This window comes from Myotis yumanensis, unplaced genomic scaffold, assembly GCF_028538775.1.
Source record: "Myotis yumanensis isolate MYYU_CA2020_CCGP unplaced genomic scaffold, mMyoYum1.0.hap1 SCAF_3, whole genome shotgun sequence".
NCBI classification, from domain to species: domain Eukaryota; kingdom Metazoa; phylum Chordata; class Mammalia; order Chiroptera; family Vespertilionidae; genus Myotis; species Myotis yumanensis.
Genome location: NW_027223754.1, coordinates 95,803,347 through 95,827,420, shown reverse-complemented (window position 1 = coordinate 95,827,420; position 24,074 = coordinate 95,803,347). Strand labels below are relative to the sequence as shown.

Genomic DNA, 24,074 nt, shown 5'->3' with positions numbered 1-24,074 from the left:
CTGAAGACAGCAATGCCAACAGCAAAACCTTTATCAGAGTAAAAAGGTGACAGTGCTCACATGAAATGAGACAACTCTAAGACTGAATAAGGGACTAGCACAGACCTGAGAGCAAGTTCTGAGATCAGGTAAGACGTGTAGTTCACTGGGTGCACACCAAGAGGTTGGGAGGTCTTACCCAACTGCTGTTCAACCCCAAACAAGCCCTTATCTACCTCCTTATCGAATACAAATTACTCCTGTTCACACAACTGCCTATTTCTCGTAGAATTTGTAGACTAGTTCCTATACTATTTAGTCTAACAGAATCCCTGAAATTAGTAATCTTATTTACATTAGGCTATTATGATATAAAGGAGAAATAAGAATTAACCTTCAAAATGAGAGTACTTTCAAGGTTGGATCCTGGTTTCATTAGGATATCTATTTTTTATTTATGTGCATTTTAGGGAGCAGAGATGAAGAAAACTGGAGATAAAGTCCCAACTCCCAAGCTCCAACTATCAGTCTCAAGTTGAACGAAAAATAGGATGGGATGCTTTTTCTCAGGGGATCTCTCTCAAACTGATTCTGAGAAGAAGAGGCATTAATATGTCAATTTGCATATAATCTTGAGCGATTTATTAAAATATCTGGACCTTTCAGCAAACATCACAAAAGGCATAAGACTAAGATTCCTATTAAATCTAAAACAGTTGAATTCTACTATAGAATTCTTCTATAATCTTTGTTCATCCAAGGAACAAAGATTATATTCAGCTGGATCGTACATAAATATATACAGTAAGCAAAGAGGAAGGAGTAAATATCAGCTGCTTGCTAGCTACAGTAATGTCCAAAGAGCTCACTCATTACTGTGGCCTTGTTTCCTGATAGGATTTATCACTCACTTTTGAATTGATAATACTCCTGTTACCATCAACTAAATCTTCAAATTTAAATTTATTCTCTTTGCCTCTCTACCCCCATTTCAACCCAATAAACATACTCTTCCTATCTTCACTTTCCTAATATGTCAATATAAAAATGGTTTGCAAATTAACTCTGTGAATCACTTATGCCTATTCTTAAATGATACATGTCATTATTAAAATCACTGAAGATGCAGCAATCCTCTTTCAGCTCTATCTGAGTATGACTATTAACCTAGTCCTTATTTTCTAAAAATTTACCATCTAAACTAGAAAATATGAGGACTAAAGAATTGGTAATAAACACTAAATAAATTAATGAGAAGGAAAATGCATAATGACTGATCTTTTACAACTAAGGAGGTGTCTTGCTAAACTTAAACACAAAATCTAATCTTTGCAATATCTTCCATATTGCTTTCTTTTATGGTTGCTTATTTTTTTTGAGTGTATTCAAACTAAAAGAATACATCATAAATAGCTTTAAATAACTGAAATAATTAAAGTCTTCCCAAAAGCAAACCTCTAAAACCAGGGGTCAAATGAGCACATGTCGATGGCCCCTGAATGTGGATTCTGTATTATTTTGTTTGTGTGGCTGGTTGGCTGGTAGATTTGTAATGCCATTGTACAATGTTTCACATGCAATTCATAAAATTACATTATAGAATTATATACAGTTACAAAAAAGTGTTCCTAGAGTAGCACTACTTGATTACTGCAACTTAGTGGGTCCCTTTTGCTCTGAAACCCCACGTGTTTATATTGACTGTGTTCTCAACCCACACCATCCGCAGGTGCAGAGGGTAATAAGTATAGCTATTCAAATCTAGACAAAATTCTAAAACATGTAAACACTAACAAGACTTCTAAGTAATTTTATTCCCCTCATTTTTATCAAAGTAAATTCATACATGTACACAACACATGCCCTACCTTAAGAATCTGTCCTCCTTCTGGATATCTTCTTAATATGTCCTTGAGAAAATCAACAAGTGGTGGAGTTGTTTGACCAAATCTACCTAAAATAAAAATCCCATGGCCTGTTACCAATGTGTTAGTTGGTTCCAAGACACAGTAAAATTCTACAAGTTAAAACTTCATGTTTTACTGCAGCTCTCGGTTATGAAACTCTACGTAATAAACAGATTCAGTAGAGAATAAAGCAGATTCTGCCCTGGCTGGTGTGGCTCAGTTGGTTGGAACATCATCCTGTATACCAAAAGGTTGTGGGTTCGATTCCTGGTCAGGGCACATACCTAGGTTGCGCATCCGATCCCCCGTTGACAGAGGCAACCGATCAATGCTTCTCTCTCACATTGTTGTTTCTTTCTCTCTCTCTCCCTCTCTCTCTCTCTCCCCCTGTCTCCTAAAAAATCAATAAAAACATTTTTCAAGTGTGGATTAAAAAAAAAGTAAAGCAGATTCAACTTTATCAAATCTCAAGATTTTTCATTAACTACAAATTGTTTTAAGAATATGTTAAATATACTAAATGTCACAAAAGATTATTAATTAAAAAATAAAGAGCATGGGGGAAAGGGCTGATATTTTCTAAAACAACTGAAATAAATGGTGCTTTGCTGCAAAATTATAAGCCAGACCTAATGGTGCTGATAATGACTTTCTTAATATTCTCAATCTCAACCGATGATCTGATTTTTCTGAAATTAAGCACAATCACCATCTCAATGGCTGTCCAGTCAAATACTGTTAAGCCTTTCCAAACTAGAGATTCTTAGAACTGACTGACCAGGTTTCCTTCAGATAGGTGACAGTCAAGTACAAGGAGAATGGGGGAAGGAAAGTAATTTCTCATATGCACAGAACAACAACAACAAAAAATCTGTATATAAGTAAAAAATAAGTCTGTGCTTAAGAAACAGAATCATCACTATAAATTTATTTGCATCATTTCTGCACAACTATGCACCAAGACCAAACCCCAACTGTTCCACAGACTAATATATCCCACACATTTTTATAACTCACTAACTCCATCTGCCCTTGTTTTCCTCTGGCACTGATATCGGCTCATCACATCCCAATATTATACACTTTCATTTCACTTTTAAAACATAATCTTTATTCAACTAAAAAGGGCAAAATAACCTGGAAAAGTCAATGTTATACCTCCCCCTTTTAAGCCTTTTGATTGAAGGTTTACAAAAAGATGACAATTTTTGGAAGTCAGTTCTCCAATCTTGATCCAGTCAGGTAACTGAAAAAAATAAAAATAAATGAATAAAATGTATGAAAAGCAATATAGTTCCTAATACTGTAAATTCAAAACTTTATCATAAATTTTTTTCACTTAAGATATAATGCTTGTTAACTGTTCTTATCAGGAATTAAGTTGCTCTGGAGAAGTGAATGTTTCAAAGAATAAAAATTTAGTAAAATTTTTTTAAAAATTTAAAAGATAGTTACTAATAGATAAAGATATACATATTTCTGCTTTAAAATAATTTAAATTTTGTATAATGAATGAGAATCATAAACAAAGTCATTCTTTTGATTAGCAGTTCCAAAGTGTATTGCTCAGAGCACAGCTCTATGAGATGTCAACAGATAGAAGACAAAAAAATGTTTTAAATTAATTGGAATAATTTGGGGTTTAGGGCATTTAACATGTTAATATGTATTGTAACTTTCTCAGAAAGGATTACATAAGCAGTATTTCACAAATTTAGCACTGATTTTTTTTTCATTTATTTTCTAGGATATTGTTCCTAGAAATATAGTTTGGAAAACACTGCTACACAGATGTTGCTACAATAAAGGTATGATATAAAAGGAAGGGGAAAATAAGGACTCCAACGTCTGAAGCTGCTTTGGTCTACAACTTTCCTAAAATTGGCTTTCCTGAAAAACACCTTGATATTCATTTTCCTTTTGGTGTTTGGTCTGATTCTCATAAGGGCAAGGTACAATATGTGTGATCATAAGCCACAGGAGCAGTGTAATAGTGCCTTTTTTGGAAAATAAGGTAAGTAATCCAAAGCCAGATAACCTTGTCCCCACCGGTCCACTCTTAAGTGTTGCTATGGAATGATTCCTTACAGTCAGCAGTTTGCAAAACGTTACTCAAAAGCTCACCTGAAGAACCACCACTGTACCTTTCACTTCCTTGACAAGGTGTGAAGGACATAATTTACCATGTCAAAAATTCAGTATTTCCAATTGTCTACCACCCATTTCACACTGATATCTTCCAGGATCCCTAGAGCAACTTACCAAAAGGTGACATCACTAGCTTTCCTTCCATCACTTATCGCTCATTTTTTACTCTGAATCTCAATTATTAGTGGCATCTCCTATCTCGTCACTTTAATTGGAAAGCTGGGGGAAAAGTCCTCTCTCTCACCAAACTACAGTGAAATTAATTACTTTCTGGGTACCAGCATGTCCCTCCCCAACTTTTCTCATAGCTAACTTGTTCTCTACTTGCAATTGTTCAGACCCTCCACATCTCAGATTTGTATAACAATCCCATCTGGTCTTCTTACTTTCTGTACATCATCTTCATTCTAGTCCCCATCTCTAACATGCAAATCTGAATGTGTTACAATTCCCAGTTTATGAAGCACTTCCTATACATATTGCCACTGAATCTTAAAGCAAGCCTGTAAAAACTCCTTGCGCAGGAAATATGGATAAGAATAATCATAGCAGTACTGTTTTAACAACAAAAATTTAGAAACTACCCAAATTCTATGACATATTAATACAATGGAATATTACACAACAATAAAAAAATGAATTAAGTAAACTGTACATAAATTTGGGTGAATATTCATAACGTAATATTCAGTGTAAAAATCTAATTCCAGGTTTCTACATATAGAATAATACACTTCTTATAAAGTTCATAAGTAACTAAAAATAAACAGTATATTACCTAGTTTATATATTTAGATTATACACACATAGACACTTACATACACATACACACAAACATATATATATATATATATATATATATATATATCCACACATGCACATATGATAAAACTATTACAGTGACTAAAAAAAAAAAATAACAGAATACTAAACACAAAGGGGTAAGGGAAGAGACACAGGTATACAGGCTGGGGAGAAGCACAAAGGTAAATATAAACTATCAACAGGTTTAGTTCTCCAGTTGGATGATGTCATTATTGTTATTCATTCTATTGTTAGTTAATTAAATTCCTACTAAAAGAGAGCCATAAAAAATAAATAAATAAAAAATAAAATAAAAGAGAGCCATGTACGAGCCAAGGATTACTAGTCCAATTCAGTATAGCCAAGGTACATTTAGAGGCAGGAAGGCAGGAAGGCAGGAAGGCAGGAAGGCAGGAAGGAAGGAAGGAAGGAAAAAATTCTATAATGCAGGAAAGTTTCCAGGTCTTAAAGCGGACTTGAAAAGGAAGAAGACACAGACTAGCACCTCATTAGTAAAAACAGATGTAACTGGCTATGTGAGTTTGACAATGAATGCTTTTGGCAGATTGTTATCAGTGACCTATTTACAAGGAAGTGATTCTCCCAAAGAGAAAGCAAGCAGCGCAGATAAATTGAGCAGTGCGATCTGTTTTCTCCCCTGGAGAGTGCCAAGATTTGGGGATTTTGCTTGGGCCTCTTTCTTTTTTGGACCTTAATTGCTCCAACCAAGCAAAAAGCAGCATTGGTCCTATTCACCTCCAGAGGCAATAAGGCCTTAATAGTAGTCCATTTCAGCCTGGCCAGTATAGCTCAATCGTTAAGCATCAATCTACAAGCCAGGAGGCACATGCACAGATTGTGGGCTCGATTCCCAGGGTGGGGCGTACAGGAGGCAGCTAATTAATGATTCTCTCTCATCATTGATGTTTCTCTCTATGTCTTCCTTCCTCTCCGAAATCAATAAAAAAATACATTTCAAAAAAAGTAGTCCACTTCAGTCTTTATATTTGTCTTTAAAAAAGTGATTATAAAATAATTTTAACATCTGGATTTCTGCCCACACCAGCTTCAGCCTCCCTTAAAAGCCTCCGATGCTCATTTTCATTTATTATGAAACAGTAACTTGAAATTATTAAGCAAACAATACAATTTTAATTGTGATCTGGATCTCCCAACACTTCTTCCTTTGTTTAGTTGTCAAGGACACAAGGAGGTTTTCAAGATTTAAAAGCTGACAGGGAGGACATTTTTAATCAAAAGAGAAGAAAGTGAAGTGATACTTCAAACCTGGCTTGAGACTCAAACACATTTGGTATGGATCAGGAAAATGGACCAGAAAGATGCACAGCTATAAAGAATAGCTTCAGTCTCTGCATGGGACAGGAGGTAAAGAACTGACAAATGCCACTTCCAGGCCAGGAAAAGCAAAAGAAACAAGTAAAAGAGGATTCTAGGTGACCCAGAAAGACTAAGGAATAAGTACCTACTGCTAACTATGTCCAATACCAACCAAAACCAGTGGGTGACAAGGAGTTGTCAACAGCTTTTGTTTCCTGCCTACCTTAAAATATTAGAATTCTTGCCAATAATTCAAATCTAAAAGGTTATGAACAGCATTAAATTAAATAGGAAATAAAACCACCTCTGTGAAAGATGTGCTTCTATAAAGGTGACCTTTAATGGCACATGTTAGCATTACCAAGTTCATCAGTTTGGTAAAAGTCACAAGCCTATCTCCTCTGAATCAGGAGAGAATTGTGCCCTCTGCTTGTTTTCTGGGAAGCTCCATCCTTGACATTCAAGTTCATTTTTAACGGTTTAAGCTCTTCTCTGTTTTAAAGAACTTCACATTTAACTTTTTATTTATTGACACCCTGACAGATTCTCTGTGGTGTGGCAGGTTAACAAGTCCAGACTTTGGGATCAGACAGATCTGGGTTCCAATCCTAGTTTGATACTTTTCTCTAAATCTTGGCTTCACTAGTCTACAAAATGGAGTAGTAATAATGAACTCATGAGCTTGTTTTCACTAGTGAGATGATATATATACAAAATATCTAGGACAGTGTGTGGAACACAGTCAGTAGCTCAATAAATATTAATAATATTCCCAATGTATTTACAAAGTACAGAAAGAGAAATGTGCTGAAAAAGTTACTTCCCAAAATTGTATCTCCAAAAGTTACTTCCCAAAAGCTATCCCTTGAGCTTCAGACCCACATCTGCCTGTTGAATATCACTGTAGTCTAGACTCTTACATAGCAGAGATCTTAGAATTGGTTAGAATTCGTTTATCCCATTCCCATTGGAAACAGGAAAGCAGATTCTAACATGGTAATTAATTTGGCCTCTGGTACCCACTGGCAATAGGATCTATCTACGTCACCTACCTCTTTGTGCATTTGCCTACATATCTCTTTTATGTCCTGCCACCAGCTGAACCATATACAAAAGCAAACTGGTTACCACCTTTCCTCCAAAATTAGATATCTTCTGTACTTGTTTGTCTCTGCTGAACTGAACCATTATTTTCCTGATCTCATTTAAAGGTTCTGAAGATCCTTGGCAAGGCCTTCTGCCTTATTCTACATCTCACCCCCTTCTCCACACTGCCTCCCCCCCATTTGGTACCAAACTGCCATAATTTTATATTTTTCAAATTCTCCTATGCATCCTTTCCTTTCAGTGTTACCTGTACAATCATAGTCTAGAACCTCACTACCTCATTATTAGCACAAGTTTCCTAAATGGACCCTCTCCACCAATCACTCACTCAATCTGAAACCTCTACACATCACTGAAATGTTTACCATCCCATACCAATACTTTGCAGACACCTACAAATACATTTCTAATGTCAAGACTGAGCCACAACTGAGCCTTTGGTTATAACCACATCTAGGGGACAAATGGGCAAAGCAGAACCAGAGGAGTAACCAAAGAAGTGGGTATAGAACCAGCAGAGTATACAAGGGAAGGTTAAAAGATAGGAGTAGGTGCAGAAAAAGAAGTGAGAATGATGAGCTTTGCTCCTCAATTCCGTCCAAAGTCCTCAAGTCACTGTCTGCATACCAACTATGGTTGGGGAACTGGAAAAGAGGGCCAATCCATGGAGCAACATAAGAACAGGTTAACAGGAAATCTGGGTCTAAGGGGACAAGTGACTAGAGAGTGGACCCAGGTACTCAGAAGGTCAAGATTACATTGAGGGATTAAAATCACAGGTACCAAGCACTTCACCAATATTTATACTAGACTAGAGGCCCAGTGCACAAAATCGTGCATTGGTAGGGTCCTAGGCCTGGCCGGCGATTAGGGCTGATCTGTGGGCGACCAGCGGGGTGATGGGGGGGGGGGGGTACTGGCACCCGCCTTGGCTGGCCTGGGGCCTGCAGGCTGGGGGCAGCTCCTGTGTTGAGCATCTGCCCCCTAATGGTCAGTGCACATCATAGCAACCAGTTGTCCACCGGTCATTCTGCCGTTCAGTCGATTTGCATATTAGGCTTTTATTATATAGGACTAGAGGCCCAGTGCAGGAAAATTCGTGCACTGGGGGGGGGGGGTCTGCGCCCTCTCACAGTCTGGGGATGTCCTACTGACAGCTTAGGGCCACTCCCTGTGGAGAGCAGGCCCAAGCCACAGTCTGGCCTCCCTCTGTGGGAGGAGACTGGGCGGGCTGATCAGGGGACGGCACTGGCTGGTGAGCAGCTACCCCTGTCCCCTCAATCGTCCCTCTGCCGCCGCTGGTTGCCGCTGTCCCCCAATCGCCGTCCCCTCCCTCTGCCCGCTGGCACGCGCCTTGGCTGGTTTGGCACCGCCTGCTCACCAGCCCCGCCCCCAGCCGACCTGCCATTCTGCTGTTCGGTCAATTGTAAGGAAATCTAATACTAAAAATGGCATTCTCTATGGCTTAAGTATTCCCTGTGTATTTGTTCAACTCTTTGTCACCTCCTTTAAATCCTGAAAATGATGTGGGGTGTTTTTTATCATAGAAAAAAAATAAAGTGAAGATATTTATTAGGACAAATGTTAATTTTCAGCAATATGTCTCCATGTAACTCTTCCCTTAAGTAGTTTCACCAACCTTAAAGGATACATTCAACAACATGAAATACTCCTATTTTCCAAAGTTTTGATCTGCTAAATTATTCATTTATATCTTAGAAGTTTTAATATAAAAGTACTCCTCAAACTAATAGCTTCTACATGAAAGTATCTGAAGATCCTTTCAGTCTAAATTTCTGTGATTCAAAACTGGGGGGTAACTTCGAAGCCGTAAAAAGGTTAAGATATTTACCAATGTTAAGTGTATAACAGAAAAAATAAGTACTGTAATGATTAAGTTACTTCAATGATGATGTCTCTAAACACGGAAACAACAAAAATCCTCTGGTTATAATGCTCATCAAAAAAGTATCTTGCCCAGCCAGTGTGCCTCAGTGGCTGAGCCTGGACCTATGAACTAGGAGGTTACGGTTGGATTCCCGGTCAGGGCACAGCCCAGGTTGCAGGCTGGGTCCCGAGTGGGGGGGCGTGCAGGAGGCGGCCAATCAATGATTCTCTCATCATTGATGTTTCTATCTCTCTCTCCCCTCTACCTTCCCCTCTAAAATCAACAAAAATATATTTTTTTAAAATAAGTATCTTAATTTCAGGAAGTGAAGATTCAGACAAAATGGAGGAGGGGGACTGCAAAGTTGAAATGGTAAATCAATAAAAGTTACCGTGAGAGGAACACACGTGTCACACACGTGTCATTTTGCTCACGTTATTTGCAAAGCATTCTTTCCAGGGCAACCACTTGATCTGTCTTCCACGTCCCAAGAATAAACCCATTCAGTGTCACTATCAACTAGCGAATTGATGTGCTACACCCCTCAGCACACAGCAGGCCCGACCTCCCCGGGGAGAGGAGAGGGGACGGGCATACCTCCCGGTCGCCGAGCCACAGCCGCTGCTCCGACACCGGGAAGCCCGTCTCCGCCGCGATGCTCTCCTTGACGTCGCGCGCGGTCCAGGACTCCAGAGCGGCCACGGTCCTGCAGCCCACGCAGCCGGGAAGGACGGTCACCCGCAGCCGCCTGTGCGAAAGGCAAAGGGATTCAGTGGGGGCCTCGTGGGGGCCCGCGCCCGCCCAGCGCGCCCTCTCTCCCGGGCTCGGTGGCAGGCACGCTCGCGGCCCAGCGCCGGGCCGGGCGGGGTTACCTGCCCCCCATCGTCTGCGTCCCCGCCGCGGGCCCGCGTCCGCCCCAGCGCGGGAGCCTGGTCACAGCCGGCCCTGCCGCGCCGAGAGGCCGGGCGCGGGCCCGGAAGGCTGGATCCTCATCCGTAGACAGGCGCCGCCCGGCCGCGCTCAGCCGCAGTCCCGGGGCGGCCGCCAGAGTCGAGCGGAATCGCCAGAGGAAGCCGTGGCCCCGCGGGAGGAGCACACGAGGCGGCCTCGGCGCGCTCCCGGGCGGCAAGGGCCTTGGAGACGCCGCCCGCGGGCACGCGCCCGCCCGCCCGCCCGCGAGGACCGTTAGCCGAGCCTCCGCCCCGCCCCGCCCCGCCCCGCCTGCAGCAGCGCCGGTGCCTTAAACACGACTTTACGCGGAGCTGTGCGTTTAGAGATGTGTATTCTCCCTGGCGGAGTTCAACAGTTATATGAAATGCAGAACTAGCGCCTACTGTCCTCCAACTCTAACGACTTTTAATCTCTGGAAGCATCTCCAAGTAAGATGCAAAGGAGGGGAGCGTTGTGATTGCAGAACACAAGTGTCTTCCATGGCCCTAGCCGGTTTGGCTCAGTAAATAGAGCCCCGGACTGAAGGGCCCCGGGTTTGATTCAGGTCAAGGGCACATGCCTGCGTTGCAGGCTCGATCCCCAGTAGGGGGCGTGCAGGAGGCAGCTGATCAATAATTCTCTCTCATCATTGATGTTTCTATCTCTCCCTCTCCCTTCCTCTCCGAAATCAATAAAAACATATTAATAAAAAAAATCTTCCATGGTTTCATTTCCTTTTAGTTTTTAAGGCCCAAAAGTAGGGTCAATGACTCAGTTTGCTGAAGAAAGGAGTGCCAGAAGGAAAGTAATAGATGAGAATAAACATCCTATGACGTAAAAACTATACGTGATTTATTTTAGCAATATTATCTTATACTGTCAGTACCCTAAGTTTTTCTATCACACTTGCAAGCTCTTTGAAATCAGAAATTTGAGCCTTAGAGTTTATGGATCGCCCCAGAGTAACTAACGTTGCCTTGTAATTTGGAAGTGTATGTGGTTTGATGAAGCTTCTGAAAATGTCCTTTCCTCTGGCTTATTTCTCATAGGTATGAATGACACACATTGCAAAAAAAAGTGGCAACATCTATTAAAACAATTCAAAGGCTGTGTTGTGAACAAGTAAATTTGTGTGCTTCTTGTTTGAATACCTTAAATAGAATTAAATTTTAGTGTTTACCCCAAAATGGTATTAATTACTACTGGTTTTCAATTCCCTCTTCTCCCCCACCTACACAAAAAATATTACTTGGAACTCATTATCAGTAATAAATATACAGAATGCTCCTACAGTGTTCATCCCTTTCTTCTAAACATGTTTAAAAGGAAGAGTGCTTTAAGTCATGCAGGTCTTTCCTACTTAGAACAAATAAGCACATTAAATCAATAAAAGAATATACTATTTCAACAAAAATATCAGGCCAGAAAACCTCATGAACAAATATTTACTTCTTTAATCAGACAAGACTGCACAAACAAATGCATTAGAATATCAACACGTGGAGAGAATATGAGCTGTCACTCCTTGCTATAGCATCAACAGCATACCTACCCCAGGACAAATCTTTCACACCTAACTCCTAAGACAATCCCCAGATCTACTTGCTTCCTTATTCACTCTCCTTGGATGTGAATAAGGCCCTAGTTTTCCCATCACTCTTAGGGACAAAAAAACATAGGTGTTAAGCTGAAGACTTGAGAGACCAAGAAATGACCTTAATGGAGAGGATTTCACAAGAAGCAAATTTGGTTGGGGAAGGAGGCTGATCATAAGAAGTTTGAACATCTGGAATTCAAAGTATACTCAGGGTTCATTTTGAAGGGTTAGTTGGCATGGGAACTACAAATCTGGAGCTCAGGAGGGATGTCAAAGCTAAAGAAATAGATTCAGCAATCATTGTTTAATCATTCAGGTAATATTTATTAAACCTTTCCTGTGTCCCAGATGGATACATTTCTAAATGATAAGAACACAACACGAACAAAGCAAAGTCCCCTATCTCATGCTTACACACTAGGGAAGAAAGACACCTATAAACACATGGACCAATAATATATCAGTTCATCGTATGGAGCCAAGCAGGAAAAGTACTATTTAAAAAGGGACTATATCCCAAGAAACCAGAACCACCAATAAGAAAGGATATATGCACCCCTATGTTCATAACAGTACAATTTACCATAGCTAAGATTTGGAAACAGTCTAAGTGCCCATCAGCAGATGAGTGAATTAAAAAACTATGGTACATCTACACAATGGAATACTATGCTGCTATAAAAAGAAGAAACTTTTACTATTTGCAACAGCATGGATGGAACTGGAGAGCATTATGCTAAGCAAAATAACCCAGTCAGAGAAAGATAAATATCACATGATCTCACTCATATGTGGGATATATAATGATCAACATAAACTGATGAACAAAAATAGATCCAGAGACAAGGTAGCAGTGAACAGACAGTCCAACCTCAGAGAGAAGGCAGGGGAGGGGGGGTTAGAGATCAACCAAAGGACTTGTATGCAAGCATATTAGCATAACCAATGGACACAGACACTGGGGCAGTGGGGCTTGCCCTCAGGGGTGGGAGTGGCCAGGGGGAGGGTCAGCGGGGAAAAGGGAGACATGTGTAATACTTTAAACAATAAAAAGGGGGGGGGAGAGGAGGTAGTTGGGGCAGGCCAAGGTAAGAGAGTAAAGGAGCTAGAACTCTTTTCTAAGAAGTTACATTTGAACGGAGGCCTGAATGAAACACAGGAAGATGAAATTACCCAGAAAGAGCTATGTGAGAAGAAACAAGGCAGAGCAACTGGTGTAGTTCATGCTTCTATCATCTTTGACCTGAATTTGGTACCATCGCCTCTTACTTGTTCTCCAATCCATTCCCCAACCCTCCACAAAATCAAATTTGGAATTGGTGTATGTTTTGTTTACTATGTCTTCCCAGGGCCAGGAAGAAGCCCTAATGTAGAATAGGTGCTCAATAAATAGAAAGGAAGAAAGAGAGAGGGACAGAGGGAAGCAGGGACAGAGGGAAGAAGGGAGAGGGGGAGGAGGGAGAAAAGAAGGAATGAATAAATATCTGGAAAATATAGAAAAGTAAAAAGAAGCTCTAACATTATTTATAATTCTAACACCACAATACAAAAAAACACTTTTATAAATTGACATTAATAAGTTTTTCTTAATATAATGCAATTATACTATGGGTACATAGTATTTTCAGCATCTTTATCACTGTAGAAATTTCATTTCTAATAACTGCCTAATTTTCCATTGAGAAGAAATATCTTAGGCTGCTTAACCCTATTGGTACTTACATGAGTATTTTAATTTTTCAAAAGTTCACAAACTTCAGTAAATATCTTTGTTCATGAACTTTTACCACTATTTAGGTTAAGAAGAAAGTTTGCAAAATTTTTAAGAAATGTTTGGCTGAGCCTTGATCCACTCTTCAGGAGCATATTATGAAACGCTTAACAGCAAGAAGCCAAAACATCGGTCCCTTCTTTTAGAGTGAGTCCAAACTCAGTTAGAAATGGAGAGTCTATCCAACCACCTTTTGAGCCTATTTCAGTTGTAGAGATGGGCAAAGAAAATTGTTTTATTGCACAAGCTGGTCTCAACACAATAGAAGCAGAAAACAATGTTATTCTTTCTCATGACATTTGTTTCAACTTGCCTTTCTTTCCATTTTCCTGGATGACATATCCGACATAGCATGGGCCCTAGCTTTCTCACCACTCCCAAGAGATAAAAATATTCCAGTCCCTTCCAATCCCTACAATGGACTTATTTTTGTATTTATAAAATCTATCTAAGGTAATAATAAAATGCCAGTTCAACCCAATGTAAAAATTCTTTAATCATAATTGGGCTGCCTTTATTCTGATCCATTCTCAGACCCACACATCGTATCAACTGCAGTCAGGAAGCACAGATCAAGGCTGAGAGTTAACTTCCCCTGAAACAATATTTCATGATTTTATGAAATGGACTGTGACTAATAGCATGTCTTGGATCATACAGAAGCAATAATTTGTCCCTTCTGAAGAATGTTTGCCAGTGATGTAAAGACCAAAGTCTAACAAACTGTTATTCCTTTGTTTAATAAGTCAGCACAAGGTGTTTATCTTGAAAATAAAATATAAGGATATTGTATGCATGCTATTCAGTGAAGTCCTAAAGAATGAATTAAAACCATAAGCCAAGTAGAGAAAGGAAAAAGATCTCCAAGGGAGAGAAAACAGCACCTGCAAAATCATGGTGTCAAAAAATTGCAGTAAAGCTGAGGATAAAATTCATGTAAAGGCATAGAAAACATGATTTTAGAGGAGTCTGCAGGAATATGGTCATGAAGTTTCCTTTATGGCACATATGGAGTTACTTGAAGGGACTGAGGAGCCACTTCCAGATTTTAATTAGGTAGGTGATCAGAATTACATTATACAAAGAATCCTCAAGCGGCAGGACTGCAGATGACTTGGAAGCAGACAAGACTTAAAAATAGGAACAAGAACAAGAAAAAATGTTATCTGTGGGATTAAGTTAAAAGCTTTAAGAAGGAAATTCGCAGTGCCAAGTATCACATAGGTAAAGTGCCCACGGGATTTGACCATTGACCACTAGTAGACCATTATTGAGTTAGTTCTGTGCTCCAGAACCTACAAGAATTTCCCAATGACTGTAGGATCAAGTTCAATTTATTCTGTATAGCATTCAAGACCCATTACAATTTAGCCCCAGGCAGCCTTGTCAGATTCTTCTGAGGTCACCCCACCAACCATAATACAATCTGTCGCCATGAACAGTTCAAAATATGTAACATTTATGAAGTGCTTCCTATGTGCCATGCACCCTACTAAAAGCCTTATATGGTTTAGCTCATTTGATCTTCTCAACAACCTCTCCAAGTACATAAAACCTCAATTTTCAGGTAGGGAAAATGAAACTAAACACCTTCCTTATAGTTCCACAGCTACAACTGGGAGAGCCCAAGTTTAAACTCCAAAGCCCAAGCACTATTAAATATTAAACTACAATATTTATAGAATACAACAACTTCATATTGCTTTAGCTATCCCCATGTACTGTACCTGTCTTGTCCTCATCTACCTGTGGTCCTCTTCTTATCACTCTTCATCTGATAAATCCCGAAGTACCAATCCCTGAATCACCACTTCCCCAGATTCCTCAAGTCTCCCAGGTGCCATTCTCTATATAACTTCTACATTGTATATTTACATTAGTATTATAGCATGTATCACATTTTATTAATTATAATTAATGTTTATTCATTGCAATGGGAGCCCTTTGCATTCCTCTTTGCATCTTAAGAGCCTAGCATAGAGTAATATTGAATAAACGTTACTAAGATTTTTAAAAGAAGACTAGCTCTTCAACCAGAAATGCTGGTGGCCCAGGCAGATTTTATCCACAAACCACATTCAATCAGCAATCAGTCAGATAAACGACACAACATTCCTTTCTTTATGCTAAATAGACACGATTGCTTAACTTTTATTTTTAGTTACATTAAACATGCTTTGGGAAATGAAGTCATATTTCAGAAATAACATTCCTGCACTTTCTACCAAAGAGGGCATTATGCATTCCCTAAAGTGCTGTAATAGTTATGAGAAAATTGCATTGTACAAAATTTACATGATGCTTTTGAATCTACTGTTAATTTTAATGAGAAATAGTTGTTTGGTTGCCAGAAATCCAAGATTATTCAAAATAGCTTTGCCATAGCAAAATTAACCAGAAGGGCCTTGTGTAGTCATGCTGTCAGATATCAACTGAGTAATCTAAAGGGACCTGGATATTATAAAGGTGACACATCTTGAGTTGTATTAGCCACTTCAGGGAATAATAAAACCACATATGGTTTTTAAATTCCTTTTCCATTTATAATGACCTTTGATTAAGCATTGTCTCTTGGAACATTTTATAGAAAATACAGAGACAGAGTGGACTGGCTATAAAATATGTACATTAAAATAAATTTATTTTATGCTAATAATTAGAATGTCAGGACTAGACACAATAGTAGGAAACGTATGACAAAAACCTATAAAACATTGTAACATAAAATTAATTACATTGAACATAAAAAAATATTATAAATAACAAACACCATAAAACATTTCCTTTTTCTGTTTCTTCCAACTCTTGTAATTATTCCAGTCAGTTAATTTTTATGTTTTGTCCTTTACTTTCCTAAGTTGTTCCTCACTTTCTGCCTGTCTCCATTATCTGTCCCTTGTGTGGTGATGACTTGAGAAAATGAGCCCCCAGTTGTCACACCTACCAGCTGTGTGGGTTGTCACTGCTCCAAGCTCACTTTCTTACTTACTTAGCTAGATTGATAACACCTTCATCCTAGGGTTATTGTTAGGTGAAATGGGGCTGTCGTTGATTTAGGAAGTGCTTATTTATTCATAGGACAAAAATGTGTAGCACTCACTATACACTGGGTACTGATATCATGATAAAGGAATAGTTCCTATCTAGGGGAGTGTTACAAGAATTACAAGATGGCAGCCCCATACTCTTTTCTTCTCACGCTCAATTCCTTCTTTATTTTGGCATCTGAATAGTCAAGATCAATGCCAGAAAAAATGAGAATCAGGCAAAAGGTGTCTTGGATACTCTTAAACCCCTTTATCTCAAATTCACCTCCTTTTTCTGATGTGTACTCCCCTTTTCTCGAGCTCTGTTGAGTTCAGTAAGCATTAACTGTGCATAGTCTATGTGCAGGCATACTGCTGGGGTGCTCAGAAATAAAAGATAATGGTAATAATAACAACCCCACTGCCCATATGGAGCTCAAAGAATGGAACAATACACAAATATAATAAACATAATTTCAACATAAAAAGGAAAGTGCTAAAATAAAGAAAACCTACCTAAGTCATTAGTTACTACAAATGCCAAAATGCTGTCTTCCGTTAACAGAGCTTTCCTGGACCAGCATCATGGCTTCGTGTCCCAGTCCAGGAAGAGACTGCATTCCTGGTTGATTTTATATCTGGAATGAAATCTGGTTTTTCTTTTCTTCCCTCATTATCTTTATTCCTAAGCATAATGCAGGGTTTAGCTCCCAGCCAGATCTATCATGTTGTTAATGAATCTACTTCCCATCTAGGCCACACTTCAGTTCCTCTACATCTTTGAAAAGTAGCCCTGGTATTCTTTTCTTGTGTATTTTTCACATGTCTCTCATGTGTTTACACAGATTTTATTTTTCTTTTCACCTCTTTAGACCTTCAACAACAACATGTTGAATCCTTTCATGTCCCCTATTATTTTTAATTCCCAGATAAATCTGCAAAGGAGACATCATTAGCCACAATTATAAGTCAGGCTTCAGGATCCAGAGAGAAAAATAATTTGTCTGAGATTTCCTTCCAAATGCAAGTATCAAGATTGGCACCCAGGTGTCCCTTCAATTTCCCTTATTCTGTGTTGTTCTCCAGAATTGAAGAGAAGGGGAAACACTCTGCTTGAGATTCTAAAAATTATGCACTGTCAGCATGCCTTAGGGACAACAGTCAGTGTCCTAAGTTCTCTCCTAAGAGCTAATTACAATCTTGTATTTTAAAGCATGTGGCAATTTTATAGTCTGGCTGGATATAGGCAGGATGTAAGGCCCTCTCCCCCAACACTAGAAAACACTTCTAAATGTATGTGATAAATATACAAGTATGAATTACAGAATAGAGATACAGATGTTCAACAAAAAAAGTAAGAGATTTTATAATTAACTACTTCTACTTAGTTAATTATAACCAATTGATTTACTTGTTTAAAAATATACTCTCTGGAAGAACCAAGATGGCGGCATAGGTAAACACCTGTACTTGCTGCCTCTCACAACCACATCAAAACTACAACTAAAAGACAAAACATCGATCATCCAAAACCATGGGAAAGCTGGCTGAGTGGAAGTTCTACAACTAGAAGGAAAGAAAAAAGCACATTGAGACTGTTAGGAGGTGCGGAAGGGCGGAGGGGCAGAGGGCCGGAGGGGCGGAGGCACACACAAAATGGGCTGGCAAATGGGTGTGCTGTTTTTTTTTTTTTTTTCAATTGCGAGGGAGATACAAGCTCCTGATTGCTCTGAACTCCAGTTCTGGGCAAGACTCTGGGGACCCAGACTCGTATGGGGAGAAACTGGACTGTCTGTCATTGGGCCAGAACTCGAGGGCAGCTTTCTCTCAGAGGTGCTCGCAGCGATCATTGTTTCTGCACAGGGGCGCGAGTCACGGAGACGCAGAGACCTCTCCAATGCAGGGCTGACTGGCAGCCATTGCTGTTTGCTCTGCCCTGATGATTCTCTGAGACCCCGCCCCACCCAATTTACAACCCCACCCAAGCTGTGTACAGTGGCTTTTGCATATGAATGGCCTGTCTTTTCACAGAATAAAACCTAAACTGCAGCTGGGTCAGAGAGCGCAAAAGCTTCCAAAAGAAGGCCCAAGGCTCAGCAGCAGCAGCCTGCCTTGCTTCACAGCTGGGCCTCATCTGGGCACTTCCAAACTCCAAACAAAGAGGAGGAATCTGAAGATCTCTCTGTAGCTACTGCTGGGTGGCCTCAGGCAGTGGCTGACTTAGCACCTCCTTAGAGATCCAAGAGCCAGTGTACCCAGTGGTCAGTGTGAGACCATACCAGATTACAACACTTCACATCCATAAGCGACACACTCAAGGGGCAGACCCAGTGAGCACCAAAGCCCCACTGAAGCAAGTCTTGCCCCATAAGGGTGTCTCCAGCACAGCAGTTCCTCCATTATAGACACAGCTGGTCCTCACAGCCAATTGGCCTGGAGGTCAATTCCTCCCAGTGATACCAATAGCAACCAAGGCTTAACTACAACAAGACTGTGCACACAGCCCACAAAGGGGTGCACCAAGAGTGTCCACCTCAGATGATTGGGGAGGCTGAGCCACTGGGCCCTATAGGACACCTAGCACACAAGGCCACTCTATCAACACAGGGAAGCAGTCAAAATGCGGAGACAAAGAAACAAGGCACAAAGGAAAGAAATGGATGAAAGCAAAATACTGGATATAGAGTTCAAAACCACGGTTATAAGGTTACTCAAGAATCTTCTAGAAACCTCTGAGAAATATAGTGAGACCCTCAAGGGTATGAAAAAGGACCAATCAGAAATTAAGCATACATTGACCGAAATAAAGAATAATATACAGAGATCCAACAGCAGACTAGAGAATTCCAAGAATCAAGTCAAAGATTTGAAATACGAAGAAGCAAAAAAACACCCAACTAGAAAAACAAAAAGCAAAAAGAATTAAAAAATATGAAGATAGTTTAAGCAGCCTCTGGGACAACTTCAAGCATACCAATATCCAAATCATGGGGGTGCCAGAAGAAGAGAGAGAGCAAGATATTGAAACCTATTTGAAGAAATAATGACAGAAAACTTTCCCTACCTGGTGAAAGAAATAGACTTACAAGTCCAGGAAGTGCAGAGAACCGCAAACAAGAGGAATCCAAATAGGACCACACCAAGATACATCATAATTAAAATGCCAAGGGCAAAAGACAAAGAGAGAATCTTAAAAGCAGCAAGAGAAAAGCAGTTAGTTATCTACAAGGGAGTACCCATACGACTGTCAGCTGATTTCTCAACAGAAACTATGCAGGCCAGAAGAGAGTAGCAAGAGATATTCAAAGTGATGAATACCAAGAACCTATAACCAAGATTACTCTACCCAGCAAAGCTGTCATTTAGAATTGAAGGTCGTATAAAGAGCTTCACAGACAAGAAAAAGCTAAAGGAGTTCATCACCACCAAACCAGTATTATATGAAATGCTGAAGGGTATTCTTTAAGAAGGGGAAGAAGAAGAAAAAGGTAAAGATAAAAATTATGAACAACAAAGTGACAACAAATACATATCTATCAACAAGTGAATCTAAAAATCAAGTGAATAAAAAATCTAATGAACAGAATAAACTGGTGAATATAATAGAATCAGGGGCATAGAAAGGGAGTGGACTGATAATTCTCAGGGGGAAGGGGGTGTGGGGAGTGCGGGAAGAGATTGGACAAAAATCTTACACCTGTGGATGAGGACAGTGGGGGAGGGTAAAGGCATGGGATTGGGTGGGAACCAGGTGGAGGGGAGTAATGGGGGGAAAAATAGGAACATCTGTAATAATCTGAACAATAAAGATTTATTAATATATATACATGTATATATATATACACACTCTCTTTTATATAGTTCAAAATGGTGTCTCAGACTGAATCCTTAGACCATAATGTGATTAAAGTAACATCTTCTGGTCAGAAGTATTTTTTAATTATGAGCAAATGGAATCTTATTTATTTTTAATATTTCTTGCTTATAGTCACTAAATATTTTAAAAATAATAAAAAAAACATACTCATGTATCCCATTTCTAAATATCTGAATTTGAAGTGATATTGTCAATGAATGGTTCAAAGGGTGATCATTATTTTGTCTCTGTACAGAGCCAATGCCACAATGACTTGGACATATGAATCATAGAAACCCTGCCCAAAAGTTACAGATCTGTGAATTTGTGCAAAATAGCACTTTTTAAAAAACTTTATATTAAAGGAGAAGCATGCTACGGTCTTCTTCACATGGAAGGATTTATGAATGGTTGTACGCATTTGCTGTCTTGCAGAACAATTATCCTAGTTGGCAGGCAACCTCTAATGGAGGGAACACAAAGAAAATGTTAGTTAGAAATAGGTAAAGAAAGCTTTTAATGGAAAACTGGGAATGAATCCATAAAAAAAAAAAAAGCCCTGGATTTTCCATGAGTGTTACAATTCAATACAAACTTCATCTGTTAAAATCCTATAGTTTGTTAATTTCATAAACTTCTTTAAATTTTCTCCTGATATGATTTCATTGAATTAATTAGTTATAAAATGGTAAAAAGAAGATGTCTATTTACTCACTGCTTATAAAAATATTTCTGAAGCTGTGTCATGAGAGACCACTCTGATCACATATGTGGGATCTCCTATGTATGTATATAAACTCATTGTATTCTCTCAATTCACAGAACAAGGAGGAAAGATGGGACTCCATTTGACTCACTGGAAAAAATTATTTCTGAAGCTTCAAGGTAAAAATTTTTAAATAGAGAGAGCACATAATTTTCAAATGTACATTTTTTTCAGAATATGCCCAAATCTAAATCTAAACAAATCATTTGATTGTTCACTATTTCTATAATCTTTATAAATATAAAGGGTAAGTAATCTATATTAAAAACTCATCAATTAGCCCTGGCCAGTGTGATTCAGTTGGCTGAGCATGATTACCAGTGAATTTCCCCGTCAGGGCACATGCCCAGGTTCTGGGTTTCATCCCAGTCAGGGTGCATGCATGAGGCAACTGACTGATGTTTCTCTCTCACATCAATGTTTCTCTCTCCCTCTCCCTTCCTCTCTCTCTAAAATCAAATCAAAACATATATTTTTAAAACCTCTATTGGTAAACTACCATATTTTTCCATGTATAAGATGCCCCCCACTTTTCCAACCCCAAATTAAGAAATCAATATTTTAAACATTTTGCTGGTTTTCCTCTTAAGGCCTTCTTCTTTTTTGGCATCTTAAGGAGTCGTTCTTCCTGTTTTCTCCACTGTCTGATCATACATTCAATGGGAGGAGGTCCAAATTGTCTCTCTGCAGCTCTATTTCCATGCTCTCTTGCATAGTTGATTACATTCAGTTTGAATTTTGCAGAGTAAGACAATCGCTTACCAGTATTTATTTTTCTTTTTTGAGATCTTTATGGGCTCAGAATGCTTAGGTCCCTGTTGCATCTGCACACTCTTCCACCTCCACCTCCAATTACAGCATCAGCTGACCCTCAGTAACAGTAAACTCGTGATTGGAGGAAACCTGTTTGACAAGGTATATGGGCAGCTCCGCACCCATGCAGCTACCTCCTCAGCTGACTTACATGTATAAAATGCCCTTCGATTTTCAGTCTAACGATTTTAGAAAAAAATAGCGTCTTATACAAGGAAAAATATGGTATTTAGAGCAAATGACTATAGTTCAGGAAATATTTTTATTTTCATTGGTAATTAAACTTGTGTGTTTGTCTTTTAAGAATTTTGGTTACTTTCTTGTTTTCTAAATATTTTCCATTTTTTGTTAAACAGTCTGCAGGTATTATAAATATAAAACAAATATTTTGAGAAAGAAATGTTGGTTATTCTCAGTAAATTGACTACTTAACACATTCAATCATGCTCAACTATGCTAAAGATCGTTTGAATCCATACTATTTCCTCCTCTTGTTCGTACTGGGTCAGGTCCTTAACCTCTGTTACTAAGACCTCTAGGTCAGGGTCCCAACTGTTCTCACTATCACAAATCCTTTCTCTCCAATCAATCCTTCATTTGCCACCAAGTTATTATATAATGTAGCATGACTAAACCTCTCTCTGTCATAACAATATTCAGTACTTCAAGTTACCTACATGTTAAAGTCCAAATACTTCAAAGTCAGACTCACCTTCCCAGCCTTGTCCCTACCCTGCCTTCCTGGACATCCCCTTTCCCCATACCCAGCTCTGCAGATGCATTTATCTCTTTGTACTTATTTTTGCACATTCTGTTTCCTCCTGCAGCATCTGCTTTCTCCTACCTATTAAACCCATTACTCATTTCTGTTGGCCCAGCTCAAATGTCACTTCAATTGTGAATCCTTCTTTTTCTACCAATACTATTTAAGAAAAAATGGGAATGGGTTCATGACATATTAAGTTTATGTCTCCTTTCTTATTCTCTCATAATACTCTGTACATCCATCCCAGGTCTTCCCACATTACATATACCATATATTTACATGGCTGTGTCCTCTCTGGAGACTGGGAACATCTTAAGAACAGGCAATAGGTCTCAGCATCCCTTCTTCACATCTCCAGTTCATGGCACAATCCAATAAGTATTTATGGAGTGAGTAAGGACTGAGATAAATAAGCAGGTTGATTATAAGATCTCTTTCTCTTGAAGAGGTGGTGAAAAACTGGAATTTCAGACTTGTACTATGTAATAGGAAATTACATGAATGGGATTTTGGAAACATTTTAGGAAATATATATAAAACACACCAGAAGTGGGAAGAATCTAATAACACTACTGAGCTTTTAGCCACAGTCAATCCCTAGCCAGAAGAACCGAAAGATTTCCCTAGTGAATCCTCAGGAGAGGGTGGGAGGAAGGGATGAGAGTGAGGTCAGAGAATTTCTTCCCCCAACACCCATCTCACAGACTCACCAGTGTCTGACTATGTACTTCAATCAAAGGCCATGGCCCTTCTCAAGAAGTCTTGCTCTATAGTATTACCCTTTTCCATCAAATGTCAGGCAATTTCTCCTAGCCCTAGTTCCTTGGGTCTTGAGAAGTAATAAAGCCACTATTTCTAGCTGCAGGTTCCTTAGTGATTTCTCATGGTTCCTTTTACCCTTTGTATAATCCCTTTGGTTATCCTAAGCTGATTTCCCCCATATTATGAAAAGAAAGTAACTTATTCAAAACCACATAACTAATAAATAGCAAAGCTAAGATTCAAACCAAATATGTCTGTAGGGACCCTAGCTGATAGACCACTTAATGAGGCATTATCACCTATCCATCAAGGAGAGGGTAAATCAAACTCACTATTGTAAAAAGCAACAGTATGCCTTATAGGCAGAAAAATACTACAAAGTATTTTCCTCCCCTTATGTCACCAAATGCCTTACCTTGCACATTGAAGATGGATTCCTTGCCCCTCTAAAGCTGACAGCACTGATGGTGAGTCACCTGTTGCATACCAGACACAAGGCTGCTAATACTCCACAGAAGAGCTGAGCATCACACATATGGGCTGAATTTGCCCTTTCTCAGGAACCTGTGGGAGGGAGCTACAGGAAAACTGAGCTGGTCTTTTCACTGCCACTTGT

At 39.3% G+C, this 24,074-nt stretch overlaps 1 protein-coding gene across 1 annotated transcript in view; it reads right to left on the bottom strand.

Moving 5' to 3' along the window:
• Nucleotides 1-24,074, bottom strand: part of SACS (sacsin molecular chaperone) — a 95,590-nt gene that overhangs the window by 48,793 nt on the left and 22,723 nt on the right. The window contains exons 3-5 of the mRNA XM_070409165.1: nucleotides 9,769-9,919; nucleotides 3,045-3,132; nucleotides 1,848-1,933 (exon numbers count right to left, since the gene is read on the bottom strand). Coding sequence (XP_070265266.1) covers nucleotides 1,848-1,933; nucleotides 3,045-3,132; nucleotides 9,769-9,919 — 325 coding nt within the window. The remainder of the gene's footprint in view (nucleotides 1-1,847; nucleotides 1,934-3,044; nucleotides 3,133-9,768; nucleotides 9,920-24,074) is intronic.